At 37.2% G+C, this 24,486-nt stretch overlaps 1 protein-coding gene across 2 annotated transcripts in view; it reads right to left on the bottom strand.

Annotated features, from left to right (window-relative positions):
• ME2 (malic enzyme 2) overlaps window positions 1-24,486 on the bottom strand; it is a 51,684-nt gene that overhangs the window by 21,952 nt on the left and 5,246 nt on the right. Inside the window, exons 2-11 of one of the 2 annotated variants that reach the window (XM_081562119.1) lie at window positions 20,934-21,057; window positions 14,388-14,521; window positions 11,656-11,805; window positions 9,212-9,287; window positions 7,396-7,557; window positions 7,001-7,104; window positions 4,289-4,398; window positions 4,094-4,191; window positions 3,685-3,798; window positions 1,204-1,318 (exon numbers count right to left, since the gene is read on the bottom strand). In XM_081562119.1, coding sequence (XP_081418245.1) covers window positions 1,204-1,318; window positions 3,685-3,798; window positions 4,094-4,191; window positions 4,289-4,398; window positions 7,001-7,104; window positions 7,396-7,557; window positions 9,212-9,287; window positions 11,656-11,805; window positions 14,388-14,518 — 1,060 coding nt within the window. In that variant the 5' untranslated portion in view covers window positions 14,519-14,521; window positions 20,934-21,057. The remainder of the gene's footprint in view (window positions 1-1,203; window positions 1,319-3,684; window positions 3,799-4,093; window positions 4,192-4,288; window positions 4,399-7,000; window positions 7,105-7,395; window positions 7,558-9,211; window positions 9,288-11,655; window positions 11,806-14,387; window positions 14,522-20,933; window positions 21,058-24,486) is intronic. The other variant, XM_081562118.1, reaches the window with a different exon arrangement.

The raw sequence follows: 24,486 nt of genomic DNA, 5'->3' as shown, positions 1-24,486 counted from the left end.
TTTTCCCATGTGGTCACATGAGGTATGTGGACATATTCTTAGGAATCCATGAGTTCTAAAAGAATGAAACATTTTTTTTCTCATTTCCTTCATCCTCCAGGGCTGGAGTCAATGGACAGATTCTTAGGTTTCCATATTGAGTCAACCTACCCCAGTATTCTTGCCTGGGAAATCCTATAGACAGAGGAGCCTGGCGGGCTACAGTCTTGTGGGGATCAAAAAAGAATCGGACATAACTTAGCGACTAAACAACAACAAAAAATTGAGTTCTGACAGAAATGTACTCACAATCTTAAAGATTACTTCCCACTCTAAAAAACTGTGAGTTTCAATCAGTAAAGAACCTAATACAGATATCCTTTTCCTAACCATAAAAACTGTTCGTGACTTAAAACAGCTTACTATTTAAAATTCCATAGGGCTCCTCCAAGAAATTGGTAAAATACAAGAAAAATGATACATTCAAATCTTATAGCTGTATAGGAAATGAAATAGTCCCTCTTTTAAAGACTACATTTTCTGTTAATGCCATGTTACACAGTCTAATGTTAGCTATTAAATGCCTAACTCTTAAAACATACCAAAAGCTTTCAGCTTTGTTGTCAATGAAAATCTTTGACTCTGCATAGGATTTTCTTGGTACAGTCTGTCAAATAACCTTGGTCTTTTTCAGGTTTTGAGCCCACCAGTCATACCAACTCTAAAAGCAAAGCATGAGCAATCACACAGCTTCTAGAAGTTAAAAGTACAAGCAACATCTGTTAACAGAACTGTATACACTGTACCTAAAAGCTATCACATACAACACAGGGAACACGGCCAACATTTCTAATAACTATGAATGGAGTATAACCTTTAAAATTTGTGAATCACTACACTGTACAGCTGTCACTTATATGATATTGCACATCAAGTATACTTCAGTTAAAAAAAAACTATCACATCTATAGTGACCTAAATGGGAAGGAAATCCAAAAAAAGGGGGAATATAGGCATACATATAGCTGATTCACTTTGCTGTACAGCAGGAGCCAATGCAACATTGTAAACCGACTATACTCCAATAAAGATCAATTTAAAAAACAAAGCTATCACAGAAAGCTAGGTAAAATATGTCATTTCATTTTTAGTAATCCTGCATGGAAGTTATGCCTGGCATTATACAGGTAAGTAACAGAATGATTTGGCAACAACTTTACTCACCAATTATAGCTGAAGGCTTAAGTATATTTACTGCCTCTTCAAAAGTATCAGGTAGGCTCTCTGGAGCTGAGTGAGCAAACGGTTCCTGATGACTTTCTATTTTAGCTTTCCGTCCCTGTATTTTTAGGTAAAATACAATTTTTTAGTAAATGCTTATTGAGGATTAGTTGAGAAGACATCATTATAAGTCACATATTGTTACTACAGTTAAGAATATTTCATTTTCATTTACATTTCTCTTCAACTCATTATCTTCCAATTCTTTCTTCATATTGCCCATAAACCTAAATATAAAACATGCATCAAATTCCATTATAACCGAAAATTTCTAATCCCATTCAAAAACTCATTTACTCTGTGAAGTCTTCCTAAATCCAACAGGGCACAAAGGCATACAATTCCTTATGTGGGCTAGCTACATTTTAGAGCTTAGAATTTCATATTTCAGAAATGTCTTAAGATAATATATTACAAGTGCTAGTTGCTTGGTCACGTCTGACTCTTTGCCATCCCATGGACTGTAGCCTGCCGAGATCCTCTGTCCATGGGGTTCTCCAGGCAAGAATACTAGAGTGTGTAATATATCACAAAGACCCTCCCAGTGGGCACTCCACAACTGAATGGAAGTTATGAATAGTCACATCAGGTACAAAAGGTGAAAATCAGAAATACATCTTTGGTCTTGCTACTAAAGTTAGTAGGTAATTTCAGGTCTGTCAGATTTATTACCAAATGAATTTCAGGAAAAACTGAGGGATTTCAGAATTTCAGATAAACATTATGGACTTACACTACCAAGAGTTCAGAAACAAGAGGAAAGGGGAATTCTGGTTTAAGATAGCTGAATGAAGTAATATGCTTTCCTCACCAAATCCCAGGTCAAAACCCATTCAAAATAAACTCCTTGTTAGTGTCACAAGGGTGGGAGATGTACCACTGACATGTTAGAACAGCGATGAATTTCTCAATAGTTTAAAGCAAACAAAAACATGCTGGATGCAAAAACCAACCAGGATGACAAATCCATATCCTTATTTCGGCAAAAGAGAAGACCTCCCCCAGCAAAGGTGACTTTTTACATCAGAGTTCCAGACAAGCCCCAGGTGAGGACCAGCAGGGGCTAGGAAAAGCAAAACATCACTTGGCTGGGGAATTAACTGAAAGACTTAAATACAGCCTCAATAGATCCAAGTTCTCAGAAGACTGGTTTCACATGCTTGCTCCCAAGAAGACCACAGCTCTTCCATGAGGGCTTCAATGGGAAACTCTCCAAGTCTCAAAAAAGAGGGCAGGGTTTTGGGTCCCAAGAAGAGATACAAAACCTAAAACTCATGCTAAAGGAAAAACATACCCTGAACTTGCAGGTGCACATACATTCATCCTAGACTTGATTACTGCAAACACGATGAAGAATCAAAACATTTATGAAAACAAACATCACAAACAGAAGCACCAAACTCATTGTGTACTAGCAAAAATATATACACTCTCCAATGGTCTTCCAGGTACAAGGTCTTAATAATCCTTGCGTCTGACATACAAGCAAATATGGCAGTTATAGCTTTGGGAGGACGCACAGTTGAATGACTAACAGCATAGGATTCATAGTCAGGCTACTTGGGTGGAATCCCACCTCCATGACTTACAAGCTTGGAAAAATGACCTGACCTTTTTAAACCTCTTCCCTAATTTGTAAAATTTCATAAAATTTTTGATAAGATCAAATGAGATTGAAAAAAAAAAAGGTTAAATAAGTTAATCACAATGTGTGGTACATTTTTTAAATACTTAAAAAATTATTTAAAATTTAAACATTCAAGATTTTTCACTCATATACTTCAATTTTTTATTTCATTTTTTGTACTAATAGAATACTGGTACTAACTAAGAAAAGATTTCAGGAACTAGAGCAAAGTAAATGACATAAGCTTACTCCAAAGATGTAAATGACAAGAGTTTATATATATCAATAAACACCACAAAAATATAACAGCATTGTATACTGCATAAGCTCAACTATGAAACAGTTTACCTATGCTTTGATGTGTTACACAGTATAAGATACAAGGCATTTCTTAAGGTACTAGAAATGGCGATCGATGATAGGAAGGTGGGCAGGAACAAAGGATAACAAGTTGACCTGGGATAAACCTATCATCCATCATTTCACCTTAGGAATACATGTCTTTTTCTGGGGAAAAGGTCTATAGATTTCTATTAGAATGCTACAAGAGATTATGATCTCCAAAGGGTTAAAGGATTTCTGTTCAAATATCAGATGTCCTGCTAACAATTTAATTAGGAACTTCTGACTACCCATTAAAAGCCACTAGGTTTAGAAGAGTCAGGAGTCAGAAAACAAAGCAAGAAAGAATACATCTGCTGCCAACACAGACATTATGATTTGAATATGAAAAGAAAACTCTAAAAATATCACTATAACAACATACTTTTGCTTCTCCAAGTTTTAAAATACCTTACCTCAAATAATAAACCAAACTTGTCAACCATCCAAATTTTCTTTCGTGCCTCTTCTTCTGAGAGGCCATTTTCTACCATAGCCATAACTATCAGATTTGCAATTCCAAGAGCAGCCTGTCCAACAAAACACAAATTTCAAAAACAAAGATTAGAGTGTGATGCGATATTAAGTTACTTTATATATGAGAATTATATGGTATGAGAAATACTGGGTCTATTCTTCCCTTATGAAGCACAAAAAACTTGATTCTTTGTGATATTCTTTCCAAAGATTTTAAATTACCTATTTCACAACAGAGATCTTGAATTTATGCCCTCTATCTCAACAAAATTAGAAGTTCATTATGCCCCATTTTCCAGTCTAAAGGAGAGTGTTGGTTTTCAAACTTAAAAGCTCACAGAAACTTACCTCTCCTGCTCCAAGAAATAAGATTCTATGATCTGAGACTGGTTTACCAATGACTTTTTGTGCTGCAAGTAGACCAGCCAGAGCAACTGCAGCTGTCCCTGTGAGAAAAGTAAAACATGGTAAAGTAAAAAATGGGCACACTAAAAAAAATTTTTTAAGTAGGAATCAAAAACCTAAGTTTTTTTTTTGCTTTACCTTGAATATCATCATTGAAGGTACAGTATTTTTCTCGGTATTTTCTCAAGAACCTGAATGCATTATGATTTCCAAAGTCTTCAAACTGAATAAGTGTGTTCTGTCCATATCTAAAAAACAGCAAAGCCCGTTATGGTTGTGAAGAAACACCACTTTGAAACATTTTTAAAATAATATACTAAGTTAGTTCACTTAAGGCCACACTAACAATTTTTAGAGTCTGTGAAAGACAAGACTCAAAATATAGAAAAATCTATTATTCATTCTGAAAAATTTATGGGATGCTTAAAACGAATGTAGCACCATGATGGACCAAAGGGATACTAATCTGTACAAACTATTTCCAAGTGCCTAGGACTGTATAGTCCATGGGGTTGCAGAGTTGGACACGACTGAGTTACTTTCACTTTTCACATTCAGGAAGGTGCCCAGCACATATATGCAAATAACTTCCTACAAAGGAAGAGATTTCTGTCTCTGAGTCTCAAAAAGAATGTATTTGATATGTGAATTTTCGTTACATTCACAGTTAAACAGCAACACAGTAAAGTATATATTAAATAAGCAGTTAAAAAAAAAACAAACTGCTGTATGAGTTCACTGGCGTTCAAAAAAAGATATCAATCATCTTGGTGAGGTGAAGTATGGGGAGGCATGAAAGGAGGTGGAACTTTATTTGGGTCCCAAAAGAACAACAGAAAGTAAAGTAGGTAGGAAGAAATACAAGGTCTATTTTGCTGTCCCTGAATTTTCAAATCTGGCTACATATTTCAGGGTTTATATGAAAGTATAAGGGAGAAGTTGGTTAAAGGAGGTTGGAGCCAGATAAGGGAGAATTCTGAAAGCAAAACTGGGGAAGGGGACTTTTTTCTGTATCTGATGTAGAATCACTGAAGGCTTGAGAAGGGAAAAATTCATCTAAGACTCCCTGGAGGAAGGATAAAGCTGCCAGTGAGGCGGTGCACATATCAAATGCATGGAGAGATGAGACAGAAGGGAAAATAGCCAGGAAGGTACTGAGGCATGAGGACAAGAAGACGTGAAGCAGAAGCCACAGGAAGTGAAAGGGACAATTATAAGACATCAGAATGAACAAACAGAACTTGATGATGAGGACCATACGTGGGAAGAGGGAAAAGCTGTTGAAATGCCAAGGCAGCCTGGATGACTAAAAAGGGGAAGGAGAGGAGGTGGCAACGTCTGGGATGATAAAAAGTTTAGTTTTAGATATGTCTACAACTTTGACTCTGAAAAGGAGTTAATTTTTAGGATATTCCATGTACCAGTAATCTAAAAGGTAGGGCAGGGAAGCTTCCTGGGCAGTCCAGTGTTTAAGATTCCATGCTTCCACTGCAAGGGGCACAGGTATGAGCCCTGGTTGGGGAACTAAGATCCTGTATGCCACCAGGGGCAGCCAGGGAAAAAAAAAAAGGGTAGTGCAGGTCTAGATCATAAAAAGTTTAGGCTTTACCCTTCAGCAATAGGAAATTAAGCAAAAGAATGACATAACAAAGAGCATGTTTTTAAAAGACTAATCTGGTGGTAAGGTGGAAAGGAAAGGGAGAGGAGAGAAGGTGGAGGAAGGTTCTGAAGAATCCAAAAGAGACATGAGGATCTGCAGAGAGGCTGTGGCAATGGAAAAGAAAAGATGTATTTCTGAGGCTTATAAGGGGTATCAACTGGATGTGAGGACTGAATGACACTCTATGAGGTTGACAGAAGAGGAGGAAGAGTCAAAGATTAGACCAAGATCAAAGGTTTGGTGATGAGGGTGCATGCTACTGCCAGAGCTATGCTACAGAGGCTAGATTTATTGAGGATAGGCAATGGGTCAAGCGTCTGCCTGCAGTGCGGGAGACCTGGGTTCAATCCCTGAGTCGGGAAGATCCCCAGAGAAGGAAATGGCAACCTACTCCAGTAGTACTCTTGCCTGGAAAATCCAATGGACAGAGGAGCCTGGTAGGCTACAGTCCATGGGGTTGCCAAGAGTCAACACGACTGAGCAACTTCACTTTCACTTTCAGGAAATTTAGAAAGGGAAGGAGATAGCAACAAAACCTCTAAAGGGAGGATTCCAGCTATTGGAAATGCAAGCCTCAGAGGAAGGTGGGACTACAGAGATAGGTTTTCATGGGCTGAGGAGTCACAAGCATAAAGGTCATAGGTTACATGACTCAAAAGAGAAAAGAACTATATACTCACCCGCATTTAACAGAAGAGAACAAGAAAAAAATCAGTGGAGATGACAAAGGAAACAAAAAAGGTTGGAGAAAGACTAAGTCAGGAAAGTCTTTTAGTTTAAGAGAAGAGAAGAGAGAATTTCAAGGATGTAGCGGTGGAAAACCTGGTCACATGCTGCAGAGAGGAGGAGAGAGAAGACCAAAATTTAAAATATGAAAGCAGCACAAGAATTTCACTGGAATGGTGAAGTGAGCCCGGATGCCGAGGGCTAAAAGAACTGCACAGTGAGGGTATTACTTAGGAGCAGTGAGTGCAGACTTCAAGATTTCAGTGTGCTCAGGATGGCAGATAACTGAGGAAAGCAAAGTAGAGGGCATTACCACATATCACCACATCGAACTGGGCAGGAAACAACCAAAGTTCTCAAACATTTAAGCTCCTCTACCTATCTTCACAAGAGATAAAGGAAAACAAAACTGTGGTTCCTTTTTTTTAAGATGCTTTCATATACTCAAACTTTAGAAAAAATACCTGTCAGTAATGGCCTTCATAAACTCATCAATTAGGTCATCATAACGCTGTGATCGATCCCTTTTCTGATATAAACCCATATAAAATGGATCCTTTAAGAGGGCCTATAAAACAAAACAAACATAAATGTGAAAGCTTTTTATTACATAACCAATGTAAACATATTGTGTAAAACAGAAATTGTAAAGTAAAAAAATTAATAACTGTAAAAACTGTATTGCTCTTCTTCCAAAAAACTTTTAATAGTATTAATCTACTGTTATTCATACAGATATTAAAAGAAGTTTAAGACAAAGGCTAACATCTAATCACAGAATTTTCTCTTCTTATCTTTAAAAGAGGGATGCAATAAAGCTGTGGGAGAAGGATCAGAGAGGGAAAGTAACTTTACTCACCAGATTATCAGTTCCCACATCAATACACACAGGCAGACATCTATCAGGCCGTATTCCTGCACAAGCTGTATACAAACAAAGTTTTCCTACTGGAATTCCCATTCCGTAGACACCCAGATCTCCAAGACCTAGAATTCTCTCTCCATCAGTCACCACGACAGCCTTAATCACAAAAAAAGTATCAATTAAAAGTTGTCCAAAATGGAGCACTAAACAAAAGCATTTTTAAAAGACTCTCTTCATCACAAAATAGCACGTATTCTATTATTCCATTCACATGAATACGTAAATCTACAGAGAAAGAAAGTACATTAGTGGTTGTCTAGGGCTGGGGAGAAGGGAATGCCCACTAATGGGTACAGGGCTTTTCTGGCGGGTGGGGATGAGGGAGCTGTGATGAAAGTCTTCTAAGTTATGATGGGTGCACAACTCCGAATATACTACAAATTACTGAATTTACATTTTAAGCTGGTGATTTGCATTGTCCGTGCATCATATCTCAAAAAAGCTATTAAAACAAAAAAGAAACTAAAAAAAAAAAGATTTTCTTCACATATTTTCACTCTCACTTTAAAAAATAAAATTGTTTCTTAACTAACTTTCAAAATAAACCAACCAAGAATACTTAAAATTCTAGGATTTCTAGACTCTAGATGTAAAAAGGAGAGTTAACTAGATTTGATTTCCCCATCTTTGGTTTAGGAGTAGAATGTTTCTGACTAGAAAGTGTTGTGTGTTAGTTAGTTGCTCAGTCGTGTCCAACTCTTTGCGACCCCATGGACTATAGCCCGCCAGGCTCTTCTGTCCTTGGAATTCTCCTGGCAAGAATACTGGAGTGGTTTGCCATTTCCTTCTCCAGGGATAGAACCTGGACCTCCTGCATTGCAGGCAGATTCTTTCTTTATTGTCTGAGTCACCAGGGAAGCCCCCTGACTAGAGGATCAACTTAAGTATGTTCACAATGACTAAACGGGAGGGAGGAACAAACTTCTAATAAGGATTAATCCCAAGAGAAAAATAAGTAAGTAAGTGAAGTCGCTCAGTCGTGTCTGACTCTTTGCAACCCCGTGGACTGTAGCCCACCAGGCTTCTCTGTCCATGGGATTCTCCAGGCAAGAATACTGGAGTGGGTTGCCATTTGGAGTTTAGAAATCACAAGCTACTCCAAACAACAACTGAAGCCAAACAAGAAAAACCTCAGCAATGGTGAAAAAAAAAAATCTAAAATAAAAAATTTACCTACAAAGTTTTAAGATGATACTGTGAACTTAATGATCTGACCGAATTTTTTCTAGGCTCTTTGAACAAATGATAATTCAAAGATTATTTTGGTGAGGAAGACATGCAACAAAGGCAAGCAAGATTACTGCCTATAATAAACACTAAAGCCTACCAAAAGATCTTAAATAAGTCCTTAGTTTTTGTTTTATGAAAGACAGCCAGATTAAGGATCTAAATCTACTGGATTTATATGAAAAAAGACACAATGAATCCTCCTCGTCACCCACCAGAATAGAAGTTTTTAGGGCGTTTCAATGTATTTTCTTTACCTAGAACAATATTAATTGAAGGCAGGAGGTACCAGTGGTACTGAAGTGAGCAAGCTCACCTTACTCACTACAATGGCTTTCCCACGGCAAACTCTATACCAACCCCTCTTGTAAAGACCATCATGATTTTCTCAGAGCACTAAATCTGCATGTATGTAAGTATAAAGTAAAACAGAGCAACAATGAAAAAAACTGTTCTTGGAAATTGAAAGTTAACTTACATAGAAAGAAAAAACATTGTGAAAGGAAGGTTGTGCTATTAGTACCTTAACATGATTTTCTGGCCAGTTATCCACAATTGATCTAACATGACCTCTGTCTGAGATTGAAATAAATAATCCCCTGCAACAGAACAAAAACACCTTTGCATTTCACGACAGTTTTTGTTTTTTTCTAAGTTTTTGTTCATAACTGGAATATTTAGATATTTTAATAAAAACATTAAGACACAGTGTAGTTTCCAAGCAGGTTTAGCTAAGTGACACTGGTTTATTTTCAAATATTTTCAGCTACTTGAAGCTGTAATTGCACTGCCCACACAGTAGCTGCAACAAAGATTCTACTAAATGATATGATCATTTTACCCAAGAAGAAATGTATCCATATCTCCTGCTCAAATAAACTCAATATACCTCCATAAAAATCAATATACAGACATCCCATCAATGCAATAGAACATGAAAGCACTAAGTAAACTACTGTTAAAAGTCACTGAAAGTTTGAAATCTGAAGAAGCAGGAAGGGAGAGAAGAAAACTAAAGTAATTTCAAATAAAAAATACATCCTTGAAGCATTAGGAAAAAGGAAAAAGTTATTCTAAATACAGTATGTTGTTATCCAATTGAGATAACTAATCCAGGTTTCAAAAAAGGAAGAGAGAAGGGAAAGAAGAGAGAGAAAGAAACATAGGTTCTGGACAACAGGGCAAGAAGAGATGAGGGCCAATAGGTTCGTATATTTAACTTTCTCATAGACATCTTTTTAAAAAATTTTTGTTTTATTGAAATATAGCTGATTTACAATGTTGTGTTAATTTCTGCTGTACATCAGTGATTCAGTTATATAAATACATATGTGTGTATATATATATACACACACATTCTTTTTGATGTTCTTTTCCATTATGGCTTATCACAGAACAATAAATACAGTTCCCTCAGTGATACAGTAGGACCTTGTTTATCCATTCTTCTCACTGACATCTTAACTCTGGCATTACTATCCTAGCCCAAAGCAGTTTAAACAGTTTCTCAACCATAGCTGCCTAGTACAGTAGAATCATCTGATGAGCTTTTTAAAAATGCCAGGGTTCTACCCCAGAGATTCTGATTTAACTGGCCTGGAATTAACCAACCAAGACTTACTGACCATTTCCTATGTAAAAAAAGAAAACAAAAAAACCCACTGTCACTGCATAAATGATACACAGTATCTGCCTCATCCAAAAGCTCTTTATGTTTCATGTGAGTTCTTAATTCTGGTGCAAAACAAAATCACACCAGGAGCTTTAATGACACAGCAGTACCTGGGCCCAACTCTAGATTAAAGGAGTCAGAACCTCTGTGTGTATGGTGGAGGGGAGCAGGGCATTAGGATCTTTTTGTTTTCCCTCTGTCCTTTAGTCTGAACTGAGAAATGCTACTACTCTAAGTGAAAATGAAACTAGAAAAGAGCTGAACAGCTGGGCCATATCACAGGAATGTTTAGACACATTAACTGATGGCACAGAACAGACAGTGCTCTCAAAAGTGTCTTCGGGGAAATACCGGCAGCACCGTCACCGACGGCGTTCGTTACCATCCGGACCTCCAGACCTTTCTCTGTTTCAGCAGAATCTTGGGAATAGGAAGGAGAGGAAAAGTTGGCAAGGATCAACACTTTAAGGAAGTCCCACAGGTGTTTCCATATGCACGTCAAAGTTTGAGAGCCACCAGACCAGAGGAGAGGAGACTGAGGACAAATGCTGTCACACGGTGTTTGAATCACTACATTTGTATCAGGATGCAAGCAGGACGTTGGAAAGATATAAGGATGGTGGGAAATGACTACAGGTTAGAGGAACAAGACAAGAAAACTCAAATTAAGTAAAAATAGCACGTACACAACGCTTATAAGTTTACAAACAACTGTCACATCAATTTCCTCACCTGACCTTCTCAGCAGCTCTTTGAAAGGTACTGGCATCCCTATTTTATGATAAATGGATTCAGAGGGATAAAGTAACTTACTTACTCAAAGGCTTGTGCCAACACTCACCCCAGCATCCTTTCCACTTAAAATATTTGGAGGTGCTCGAACTATTTGAAATTAAAATTTGTGTAAGATCATAAAAATGAACAAGCAATAGAAATAAAGCTGATAAAAAATGAGATTTACTCTTAGTCAGACAGACTGTCAAAAAGTTTTATGATTATTCTGCAGAATATGCTACCAAAATGGAGAATACTTTTTTTTTGGTACAAAAATGCACAATTCCTCTAACAATCAAAACTTAAAGAAGGTTAGGAATGAATGATGCTATTTCCACAAAATAAAGAATATGACACATTAGATTTTTATGAATCCTTTTTTGTCCAAATTACATTTTTGTGAGGAAGGGAACTGTGGTTAGATAAGACTGCAACACAAAAAATAGAAATGTAATCGGTGCTATGATTTTTTTTTCCTATACAATAGTAACTTGCAAATATATTTTTAAAATAAGCCTTACTTAGGTCTTCTAAAGATGTGTCCATACTGGGAGCAGGCAAGACCAACTGTTGGTGTATATACAATTGGCATTAGAGTTTCAATATCATCTTGCAGTATTCTGTAAAACAACTTCTCATTTCTTTCCTGTATTCCCATTATATAGATGTATCTGAAATCGAGCACAGTAAATAATGTCTACATCAGACAGCATTAAAGATTTTAGCCTTTGAAATGAAATCTACACATGTACAATTGAGGATCCCCTCCCCCTGGAAAACAAAACTCTATATATCCTTATGTAATACTGAAGACTAAAAAATAAAAATGCACTTAAATGGTAGATGATGATGATGAAAAGAATAATAACGGAAGCAACAGCTAACATTTATTGAGCCCTTTCTGTGAGTCAGGCTCTGAACCAGGCACTGGAAATGCAAAAATTACCATGAGGCCCCCACCCTTAGGGGCTTCCCTCATAATTCAGTCAGTAAAGAATCTGACTTCAATGCAGGAGACCTGGGTTCAATCTCTGGGTTGGGAAAATCCCCCTTGAGAAGGATATGGCAACCCACTCCAGTATTCCTGCCTGGAGAATCCCATGGACAGAGGAGCCTGGTGGGCTATAGCCCATGGGATTGCAAAGAATCAGCCACGACTGAGTGACTAAACCACACCTCACCCTTAAGGAGCTAATCTTCAAGGTGATTGACATGTAAACAAGAAAACAAAATAAACTGGCATTCATTCAAATATTCACTAAATACTAAATATGTGCCAGGCACTGTTGTAAACTCCAGAGATATAAGAAGTGTTCCTGTTCTCATGGAGTTTATAATCCAGGAAACTTAGAAGCATTTAAGTCTATTATAGCGCACAGAAGTAGCATGAAGGAGGCAATGGTTAATTCATATAAACCTATAAATAACAGCTTTTAAAGAATAAAGTTTAGAAAACAGGGAGATGTTGGGCTGAAAAATCAGTTATCACCTTGAATTAAATATAAAATAGACTCGTTTTTTCCCTTCATTTGTTTCTCCTCCTGCTACCATCTGATCAAATGGGAATCCATCTGGAGTCCGTTACCGAATTCTTCCTCTCCCACCCTCCCCTACCCCAACCTAATAAATCCACAGATCCCACAGAGACTATTTGCTAAACACCCTTCACATAGTTGTTTCCTCCCTTTCTAACAAGTCTCTTTACAGACAACTTTGTTCCCCTGCTCCAATCTATTCTCTTAAAAACACACCTCTGATCAGTTCTGTTCTCCTTGAATGGCTTTCAACCACCAGTTTAAGAGGCTTAAGCTCTTAGAATAGTTAAGTGGACTTCCCTGACTACTTTTCAGCCTCATCTTTGTGCTGAACTCGCTTCAGTTCCTCAAACGCACCAGAACTCGCACCTTGGCACTGCAGCACACGGTGACACACCCGCTGCCTGGAACACCCCCTATCCAGGCAGAGTCCTCTCTACCCCTGCTCTCCAAATGCAGCTGAGGTGGCACACTCTCTGGGGTCTGTCATTCCCGCCCTCCACCACACATATATACATTTTAGATTTTCCGATTTTCAGGTCCCATAACCCCCTACTCCCTCTGTGACCCTCACAACACTTTTTGACTTTCTCTCCCCTCCACGATGAGTGAGAGACTATACACACACGTACACATGTACCTACGTACGTACATGTGCTTTCCTGGTGGCTTGGACAGTAAAGATTCCAGCAATGTAGGAGACTGGGGTTGGGAAGATTCCTCTGGAGAAGGAATGGCTACCCACTCCAGTATTCTTGCCTAGATAATCCTATGAACAGAGAAGCCTGGTAGGCTACAGTCCATGGGGTCACACAAAGATGAAGTGACTAAGCACAGCTCACACACGTGTGTATGTATTGTGTGTGTGTGTGTGTGCGCGCGCGTATAGTCTCTCACTCACTCACTCATTTGACATTATGCCCCATAATGTCAAAGAAACCAGTCTCACTTGTCACCAGTACCCAATAATCCCCTATACTTTACAAACCAAATGAATATTTTAGTCCTATAGTCAGACTGATCCCTTTACCCAGAATACCCTGCCCTTCTTTCTCATTTTGCCTGCTCCCTGTAACATACTGTTTCAAATTCAACTAAGGCATCACTCCCTCCAGGAAGTGCTTTCCCAGGCTGCAGAAGGCATCCCTCTTCATGCTTTCAGAACATACTCTGCACGTCCCTCTTCCTCGCTGTCCTGCACATTGCAGTACAGCTACAATGACAGTCACAGCATAACTCTCTATGGATGCGCTCCTAGGAGGCAGGCTGTGAGTTACCAGGGTGGCCATACATTCCAGTTTGCCTGGGACAGTTTCATTTACCTCTTTTTCACTCCCCAAAGTGTCCTGGATTGGATGACATATTATATGGCCACCCTATCTACTCCTCACTTAATATCCTCAATGGCTAGCAACAGCACACAAAGTAGGTGATCAATAAAAGCTGAACAGAATGGGTGTCTCTGCTTCTACCATTCAATTCAAACCTTAAAGCTCTGTGATTTTAACTATAAAAAACTGATTCCTGCTGAGTTTTACTACAGTGAAAATAAGGGAATTATTCACTGAAGTGAAGGAAATATAATCATTATAAAATAAATCAACTAAAGTACAAGTTTCATTATGAGACTTATTTCTCATGCCATCGTAATAGTACTCCCAATTTTTTTGATCAAAACATCAATTAAAAAAAAAAAAGAAACTCTAATCAACTCTCACTTTTCCAAAGGGCCATTCAACTTTTTCACGTTTCTATGGAACCGTAAGGCTTGAATATCTTGTGTCTCTATTTTGGGAGGTAGAAGTCCTTGAAGACCAAGCATTTGTCTTTCCTGTAATGTGAACGCCATCCCCTAAAAAGGAAAAAAATAAAAGAATTAAAAATTATTAATTACAGGGGTAGCAAACATAATGTAACCTACCAAATGTGATTTAAACATAAAATTAAAAAGATCAGCCAGATAACATTTTGGCCCCGACTTTCAAAAATTTGTAAGATTGATCATATCCAGTACTGGTAAGAATATAGTAAAGGAATTACTCTCATACCATTGCTGGGAATATAAACTGCTCTAGGCTTTTTGAAAGCCAATTTTAAAGTATTTTAAGATTTTTTTAATGCACATATTTTATTTTTTTAACTGAAGTATAATTGACTTACAATATGTTAGTTTCCGGTATACAACATAGTGATTCAATTTCTTTAAACTCCATTTAAAATTATTATGAAACAATGACTATATTCCCCTGTGCTGTACAATATATCCTTGTAGCTTATTTATTTTATACAAAGTAGTTGTATCTCTTAATTCTCTATCCCTACCTTGTCCCTCTCTCCTTGTCTCTCCTTACTGGTAACCACTAATTTGTCCTCAATATCTGTGAATCTGTTTCTGTTTTGTTATATCCATTTACTTATTTTATTTTTTAGATTCCACACATAAATGATATCATACAGTATTTGTCTTTGTCTGACTTACTTCACTAAGCATAATACTCTAGGTCAATCCATACTGTTGCAAATGGCAGAATTTCATTCTTTTCTTATGGCTGAGTGCTATTCCATTGTTTTTTTGTGTGTGTGTGTGTGTGTATCTTCTTTACCCATTCATCTATTGATGGACACTTAGATTGCTTCCCTATCTTGAATGCACATATAGCAATTCTACTTCTACCTACTCTAGAGAAATATTCATAAACAAAGAGGTACATATGAAGAGATTAGTTGTAGCACTGTTTCTAGTTCTCTTGTCTATTACAAGCTAAAAGTCCATCAATTATGGAAGAATTATGAACCTATGACACTTCCATACAGTTAAACATATACCTTTAAGTGTATAGTGGAAAGACCTGCCAGATACACAGTTAGGAAAAAAAGTTGAGAATCAAAACAAACTCCCTATTATTATGTTTAGAAAACCCCCATAAACTACATGTTATGTACAGATGCACGCACACATTAAAAATGAAAGCAACAGTTTGAAAGAATACAAACCAAACTAAGAGGCTACCATGACTAGACAGGAATGAGGTTGAACAGAGGGAGGAGGGAAGAAGAAATGATACTTAAAAATTAACCTATGTAATAAACTATTTTTCAATTTCTGGTATTCAGTTATGGGTTAAATATTTTGTTATCAAAGAGATGTCAGTAAAAATGCCAGAGTAAGGACTTCTAAAAAGATATTTTCCTCCATAAAAGCAACAAGACCTGGCCAAAAGTTCAGAATTCTGGAAATTAACCAAAGGTTTCAGCAACTAGAGAGCATTTATTCAAGAAAAACTGTCGAGTTTCAGTAAGAACAGAAAGCTTCATGGCATTTTAACTTTCCTTCTTCCTATTCTCCCTTCCCCAGCTCCACAGTAACCTTGAAAAAGCAAACACTGTGAAGCAGTCACTTTGAAAATTAGAGCTTGGCTGTCACTGGAGAAAGGCAGGAAGGGTTGGAGAGTCTTCTAAAGCCCAGTATCCAGGAAACTGTCATTGTTTGACCTCAAGACCCTATCTGCAAGGCTGTCTTTATTTGACTTGACTTGCAGCTCAGGCAGTGTGAACAGCCTTCTCCCCCAGCCCCTAGAACAGTTTGTTGTAAACAGAGGTAATTATTTAACACAGCATCTCCCCAAGGCAGTAGATAATAACATCTGGGGCAAACAACAGATTAACCAAAAAACTGAAAAGGAAAACTGAAAAGTTCAGGGGGAACTTTGAAAAGCTGAGACATATTCTTAAGAACCTAGACGGTCATATGCACAGCTGTAAGCATGTGCAGGAAAGACTTGAATTCTTAAGAACCTAGACAGTCATATGCATAGCTGTAAGCATGTGCAGGAAAGACTTGCGACAGACCTCTGGCTAGCCTTGAGGCTCTGTGTAAACAGGAAGTGAAGGCTGACACATAGCTGTAAACTGCTTCTGTGCTGTGCTAAGTTGCCTCAGTGGTATCCAACTCTTTGTGACCCCACGGACTGTAGCCCGCCAGGCTCCTCTGTCTATGGGATTCTCCAGGCAAGAATATTGGGAGTGGGTTGCCATGCCCTCCTCCAGGGGATCCTCCCAACCCAGGGATGGAACCTGCTTGTCTCCTGCACTGGCAGGTGAGTTCTTTACCACCAGCGCCACCTGGGAAGCCCTGTAAACCGCTTAGCTGAGTACTTAAGGCACGCCCCAGGCTTCCCAGGTGGCTCAAGCAGTAAAGAATCTGTCTGCCAATGCAGGAGATGCAGGAGATACTGGTTTCATCCCTGAGTCAGGAAAATCCCCTGGAGGAGTCTCCTTGGGGTACCCTCTCCTTGCCTTAATAAAGTCCCACAGACAGAGAAGCCTGGAAGGCTACAGTCCATGTGCCTGGAAGGCTACAGTCCATGTGGTAGCAAAGAGTCGGACACGACTGAGAATGCAAGAAAGAAAATTAAAGGCACACCCCCACAGATACACAGAGCTCCTTGGCAAAGAATGGTTCCAGGTACCTAAGTTTCTGCTTAATCATCCACTGATTACTAAGTTAACAAAGCAGAGATTTTAGTAGGCAAATATAACAAGAAAGAATTCAAAAATGGTACTAAATAGACAACAGCAACACTACAAACCCTGGGAGGAATGATTTTTTTCAGCAAAAAATCATAAAGGCAAACAAACAAAAACACACGAAGTCTGACTCGTATATAAGAAAAAAGGGCAGTTAATTGAAATTGCCCCCGGGGAAGTCCAAGTATTGTACTTACTAGACAAAGACTTTTAATTAGTTGTTCTAGGGGAGGGATAAGTTGGAATTAACACACTACTATATATAAAGTAGATAAACAACAAGGACATACTGTATATCACAGGGAATTATAAGGAAAAAATTTGAAAAAGTATATATATGTATAAAGTATAACATGAATTACTTTGCTATACACTTGAAACACTGTAAATCAATACTTCAACTAAAAAAAAAAGAAAAAAGTTAGTTACTATAAATATATCAAAAAAACTAAAAAACACCATTGTCTAACAAACTATGGGAAGTATGACAACAACACCCCACTTATCAGAGAATACTGATAAGCAGAGAAGCTATAAAAAGGAACCAAACAAATTCTCGAATTGATACACAACTGAAATAAAAATTTCATTAGAGGTTCAACAAGCAGATTTGAGTGGTGGAAGAAAAAAAATCATTAAACATGGGTCAACTGAGATAATCCAGTCTGAGAAAGGAAAAATAAGGAATAAATATGAACAGACCTAAAAACCATCAAGAGTGCCAACATATACATAACAGGAGTACCAGAGGTGAGGAGAGAAAAGGATAAAAAATAATTGAAAAAACAATGGCCAAAAACTTCCCAAATTTGATGAGAAGCATTAATCCACACAAGAAGCCCAATAGCTCCAATCAAGAAAAACACAAAGGGCTCTACCCCAGACACATCCTATTCAAACTGTCAAAAGCCAAACAAAAGGAGAAATCTGAAAGCAAAGAGAAGTGACTCATCACATACAGGGAATTCTCAAAAAGAGTAACAGCTAATTTCTTATTAGAAACCATGGAAGTCATAGGCAGTGCTGAAAGAAAAATTAACTGTCAACCAAGAACTTCTCAATCCTACAAAACCATCCTTCAAAAACGAAGAAATTAAGACATTCCCAGATAAATAAAAACAGAGAATCCACTGTTAACAGACCTGTCTCACAAGAAATACTGAAGGGAATCCTTCAGGCCTAAATGAAAGACACTAGACAGTAACTCAAATCCATGCAAAGAAATAAAGAACATGGATAAGATGACTACATAATATAAAAAACGGTGTAAATGTATTTTTTGTAGGTTTTTTCCTCTTACTCAATTTAAAAGACAATTACATAAGCTAATAACTATAAATCTGTGTTGACGGTCATGCAATGCATAAAATATAATTTGTGTGAAAAAGCAGCACAAAAGGAGATAGACCTCTACAGGAGCAAAGTTCTGGTGTACTATTTAATTAAACTGGTATCAAACTGAACTAGACTGTGATAAAAACGGTAATTGTAGTCCCCAGGGCAAACCACTGAGAAAATAACTCAGAAATAGGCAGTAAAAGACAAGGGAATTTAAATAGTATAATGGAAAATATTTAACAGAAGCGAAGGGAACAATGGAAGACAGAGGAACAAAAACCACATAAGACTTTTAAAACAAATAGCAAAATAGCAGACATAAATCATACCCTACTAGACATTATATTAACGTAGATGGATGAAATTCTAAAATTAAAAGGACTGGCAGAAGGGATAAAATAACATGATCCAATTATATGCTGACTACAAGAGACACATGTTGATTCAAAGATACTAACAGGTGTAAAGTAAAAGAATGGAAAAAGATTCAGGATGCCAATAGTAACCAAAACAGAGCTAGAAGAGGTACATTAGTAACAGAGAAGATACACTTTGAAACAAACATTTCTAGAGGAGACCATTTTTGCTGAAATGGTCACTCCAGTTAAGAAGATACACTCCATTAAGTATATAAACATACTTTTGTAACAAAAGAGGACCAAAATACATGAAGCAAAAACTGACAGAATTAGGGAGAAAGATAATTCAACAAGCTGAAAATTTCAATATCTGTTTCAACAATGGAGAAAACAACTAGACAGAAAATCAACAAGGAAAAAGAAGACTTGAAGAGCACCATAAACCAATTAGACCTAGCAGACGCTCCATCGTCAGAAGCAGGCTACACATTCTTTTCATCTGTACAAGGAATGTTCTCCAAGACAGTCCCTTCGTCAGGGCATACAACAAGTCTCAATAAATTCAAAAGGTTTTAAGTCTTCCGAAGTATGATCTCCAACCACAATGTAACAAGATTAGAAATTAAAAATAAACGGTTATTTGGGGAATCTTAATACACTCCTAAAAAAACCAACTGGGCAGAGAAGAAAGCACAGGCAAATTAGAATATACCTTAAGATGATTAAAACACACACCAAACCTTATAGTATACAGTGAAAATAATGTTAAGAGGGAAATTTGTAGCTGTAGATGTAGCTGAAAGAAGCAGAATGATCTCAAATCAATTATTTATTTAATCTTTCACTTTAAGAAAGTGGGTGGCGGGGGAGAACAAACTAAACCTGAAGCAAAAAAGAAGGAAATAATAAAGATTAGAGTGAAAATAAATAGAAAAAATAACTGAAAAATTAAAAATTAAACCAAAAGTTGGTTCTTTGAAAAAGACCTATAAAATTGTTGAACCTAGAGAAAGAAAAAAAAAAAGTCAAATCACAAAATTCTTTGTGTGTCATGTTCCTCCCTATAAGATTTTATCTAAGACTGAGAAATGTAACGGAGTTAAAACCCCTGAGTTTTTATGTAGTTTTAAATGAACTGTGTAGTTCATTTAAAAATGTTTATCCTATTGCTAAAGATAAATGAGTTGGCCACACAAGGTTTTACCGCCTATCTTCTACCTTAAATCTGCCCCTAGATTTAAGGGACACTCAAAGCCATTTTATTTATAATGCACAGGAGAAATCAAAATGATTATTAAAGAAATAATTTTACGTATTGAGCATTTATGTTAAGAGTTGATAAAATTCTTAAATTTGCTGGCCTGGTGTTAGTAAGTGAACGTCACATAGTCTAAAACGGATGCCCTGAAAGCAGAAACAACCTCCCTCTCACCTGCCCTTCTACTCTTTTCTGTCTTTCATCGCCACTTGTTTCACCAAACCTGTCTTCTGCTCATCGATACAACAACAATGCCCTTCTGATTTACATAGTAGAAGTGCACCCCTTTCAGCTGATCCTGAGTTATCTTCCTTCAGATACAATATTGATAAAAATCCCTTAACGAGACTCTTCATTGTGCAGGTAAGCATAGTAGGGGGAAAAGAAAAGGCCTCCAAGTACAGTAAGAATGAATGATCCACCAGGGATTAGGAAATTATAGAACATTCATTCATTTATTTATAAAAACAATAATATGACTAAATGAAGTCAATCTAAATATACTGCATTTGGCCAAAAGTCTTCATCAATCTGCTATTCTTGGCTTTTTTTTTTTAAGCTAGAACTAGGAAATCAAGTCAACTCTTTCCGGGTGGTAGAAATTGAGAGGGTGAAATTTGGAAGGTATAAAGCAACCCTGAAAAGAGGGGAAAAAAAAAAAGCCCACTTCCGAATAGTTTTAATATAAAGCCACACAATACAAATCTTTCATACTCTATCTGTCTAAAATATATCAAACCTTTACCAGGAAGAGAGAAAATGTATGACAGTGTTAATGTTACTAACCTTGTTTGTTCTTGGATTCAGCATAAGTGGCTTGCCTTTCTCTTTTGTGTGCAAATGGCGGCATGCCAGAGTACAAGGAGTGGCAACTATTTTAAACCTGGACAACATCTTTTTTCTCACCTGGGAAAAACAAAGCAAATAAAGATAATGAGAAACCTATTATAGAACTGTAGGTATATCAGGGATGAGTTTTCAAAAGCAGATTTAGAAAGCTTCACTTTCCACAAATGAAAAAGTCTTTCAAAATACATTTATGTTTCTATAGATAGAAGGGATTGTAAAAGAGTAAGCAACAGGGTGAAGGCAAAGATTTATTTTTTCTGACAACAACTAAGTCCTTTGATGACAATAATCATTGCTACTCTTTACATATTACCTACTACAGTGAGCCAAATATTTACCCTTTCTCTAATTCACACAAGTGTGGCAGGGTATGAAACATCTAAACAGTGAGTGTTTACATAGAAGTTCAATGTAAATAGGTGTGGGAGAATTTAGGTTGAAGGTAGAAAAGTAAATAATAGAAAAAAGCCTGGAATACATACATTCAGAGGAAGAGAAACTATCCAATTCTTAATCTAGACTTCAAATTTTAAGGTACTAAATACAGTCAATATTTAAATTCAATGTACTAAAGTGTTTTTTGTTTTTAGAAAACCTATTACTGACTATTTTAAAATCATGCAAATTGGCTGGAAAACCTGTTTTTGTCCTTTCACATTCATCACAAACATTATGGGAATTTTTCAAAATGGAAAACTACATAATACATTAAATCTTAAATATTTACTGATGAGAATATATAATAAGAGTCTTCTGTGTATCAATTCTTCTACTAAAAATCTATTTACATGCTCATTTCTTTCATCATCATAAACCCTTGTAATTATCATACAACAGCTTTTTCACATGATTTTATCTATTTGGCTGTGCAGGCTTTTCTCTGGTTACGGTGGGCAGGGGCTGCCCTCCAGTTGCAGTGCACTGGCTTCTTTCTCTCTGCGGCAGCTTATCCTATCGCGAAGCACAGGCTCTAGAGGGTTCGGACCTCAGCACTTTCGGCTCCGGCACTCTACAGCTCTACAGCTCAATAGTCGTGGTGCACGGGCTTAGCTGCTTGCGGCATGTGGGATCTTCCCAGACCAGGGATCAAACCCGTGTCTCCTGCATTGGTAGGCAGATTCTTTACCACTAAGTCACCAGGGAAACCTCCATGCAACAGCTTTTAATGGAATTTCTATTTGTGGAGAAATCCAGGCTGTATATGGGGAGTGCAGCAAAATCATCTACATTAGGATTTTAAGTTAATTTTTACGGAGCAGAAATTCACATCACATAAGATGAACAATTCAGAGGGACTTAGAAAATCTATAATGTTGCACAACCACCTCTATCTAGTTCCTAAACATTTTTATCATCCCAGAAGGAAACACCACACCTATGAGCGGTGTTCCCCACTGCCCCAGTGCCTGCAACCACCAATCTTCCTTCTGTATTGAGTTTACCTGTTCTGGATATTTTATATAAACGTGGTATCTAACTATGGCTGCAGAAACAAGCAATCTAAATGATCAAGAATCATGAGAGAGGGGAATGAGGGTAAGGGACAGGACAGATGTTGTTTAAAGGTATAAATGTCGGACTCTTCCAACAAGAGTCCTAAGAGAGAAGTCCTAGAGATCTAATGCCTAGTGAACACAGGCAACAATCAAACTTGCAAAGAGACTAGAGCTTAATTATTCCAATCACCGAAAATAAATTATAATTATGTAACATGCAGAGGTGCTAATTATCAGTACAATGGCAATATTACAATATATAAATGTATCAGATTAACATGTTGTACCTCTTAAACTTTCAAAGTGTTTTATGTCAAATATATTTCAATATAGTAATTTAAAAAATGAGAGACATACCATAAAATAACTGACAAGTTTTCTTCAAAAATATTAATGTCATGAAAAACACTAAGTAACAACTCCAATTCAAAGAAGACTAAAAAGATAAGACAGCTAAATGCAAAATCTGATCCCAAAAAATGCTATCAAAGACATGATTGGGGATAACTGGCATAATTGGAAAATATACTATAACTTTATAACTATTGCATAATTTAAAACTTTCTGAGTTCCATAACCATATTTAGAGGTATCCCTGTTCTAAAAATATACAGTGAAGTATAATGAAGTATAATGTATACAACCAAGTCTTTCAAATTATTAGAAAATAAATTTTGAAAAGACAGAAATTGAAACTGTAGCACTGATGTTTCAGTAGGTCTTCCAGGAGAGAAAGCATTATTTATCACAATTAAAACTTTGGTACCAAAAGACTGGATTAGTATTGCAGTCTACTTGGTGATGTAGGCAAATCTAAAACAGTGTTTGAAAAACTTTTAAATTTAAAATCAAAGACTATTAAAAAAAAAAGAAACATTTTGTCATACCACAAGTATAATAAAATATAGTTGGTCTTGGTCCCCAGTTCTTGGCACAGAGCTCCTAAAAGCCGCTGGAATTTTGAGTGACAGGAGTATCTTGTGCTATTCATAGGGAGACCCTTTTGACCACACCTGACTTTATGTTACTGAACTCACTTAGGATAAGCCCACTGCATAACCTCAGAACAGAGCTGATCACCAGAAAGACCAAGTAATTATTAGAGTGGAAACTTTGCAGTGCCACTCCAAGTCCCTGGGGAAATGGGGTGGGACCAGTAGAGATGAAGATCCATACAGACTGCTGAACGCGGAGAGGTGATGAGCTTTCAGGTTGGTGAACACATCTAGGTGTTGGGGGTTGACAAGCCCAGAGGACAAAGAAGCGCCATGCCCTCCTGAATCCAGCCCCAATATCTAGACCTATGCATCTTTTCTATCTATCTGTTCCTGTGATGTATCCCTTTATAATAAACCAGTAATTGCAAATGAAATGTCTCTGAGTTGTGTGAGCCAGGAGAGCAAACTATCTAACCTGAGGAGGTGGGTGTGGGAAGCCCTGATCTACAGCCATTTGGTCAGATGTATGGGTCAAAACCTGGGACTTCTGATTGGCATCTGAAGTGAGGGCAGTCTTTCTGAAGTGAGCCTTGGAAGCTATCTCCAGGTAGAGAGTGTTAGAAATCAGCTGAAGCACACCCAGGCAGTGTCTGCCTAGAAGGGGAGAACTTCTGGGTGTGGGGAAAAACACACTGGGTGGCCACAAGAACTGAACCTGTGAGTAGGAAGAAACAACAGTTTTTCCTTTCAGTACTTAAGATCAACCTTCTGACTTATAAAATCTTCTATCTTCAGCTCCTGGCTAAAAATTTGCTTCCATCAAATACTGAATTTATTCTGTAAAATAAAGACTACCTGTCAAATCTACCTCATAGATAACTGTAATGATCAAATGAGAGAACAGATGCAGAAAAGTATTAAAGACTTACAGAGTGGTGTCATAGCACTCAAATTATTACTTTATTACTAAGTGATAGAGAGTAAAATAAAAAAGTAACTTTAATAATAATGTCTTTAAAACAAGTAGGCAGCAGTCAAAAAACAATTTAAGG

The sequence above is a fragment of the Giraffa tippelskirchi genome, chromosome 14 (genome assembly GCF_054371585.1).
Source record: "Giraffa tippelskirchi isolate mGirTip1 chromosome 14, T2T-mGirTip1v1.2.pri, whole genome shotgun sequence".
In the NCBI taxonomy this organism is placed as follows: domain Eukaryota; kingdom Metazoa; phylum Chordata; class Mammalia; order Artiodactyla; family Giraffidae; genus Giraffa; species Giraffa tippelskirchi.
Note: the sequence above shows the minus strand (reverse complement) of the source record. Positions and strands in the feature narration are given on the sequence as shown.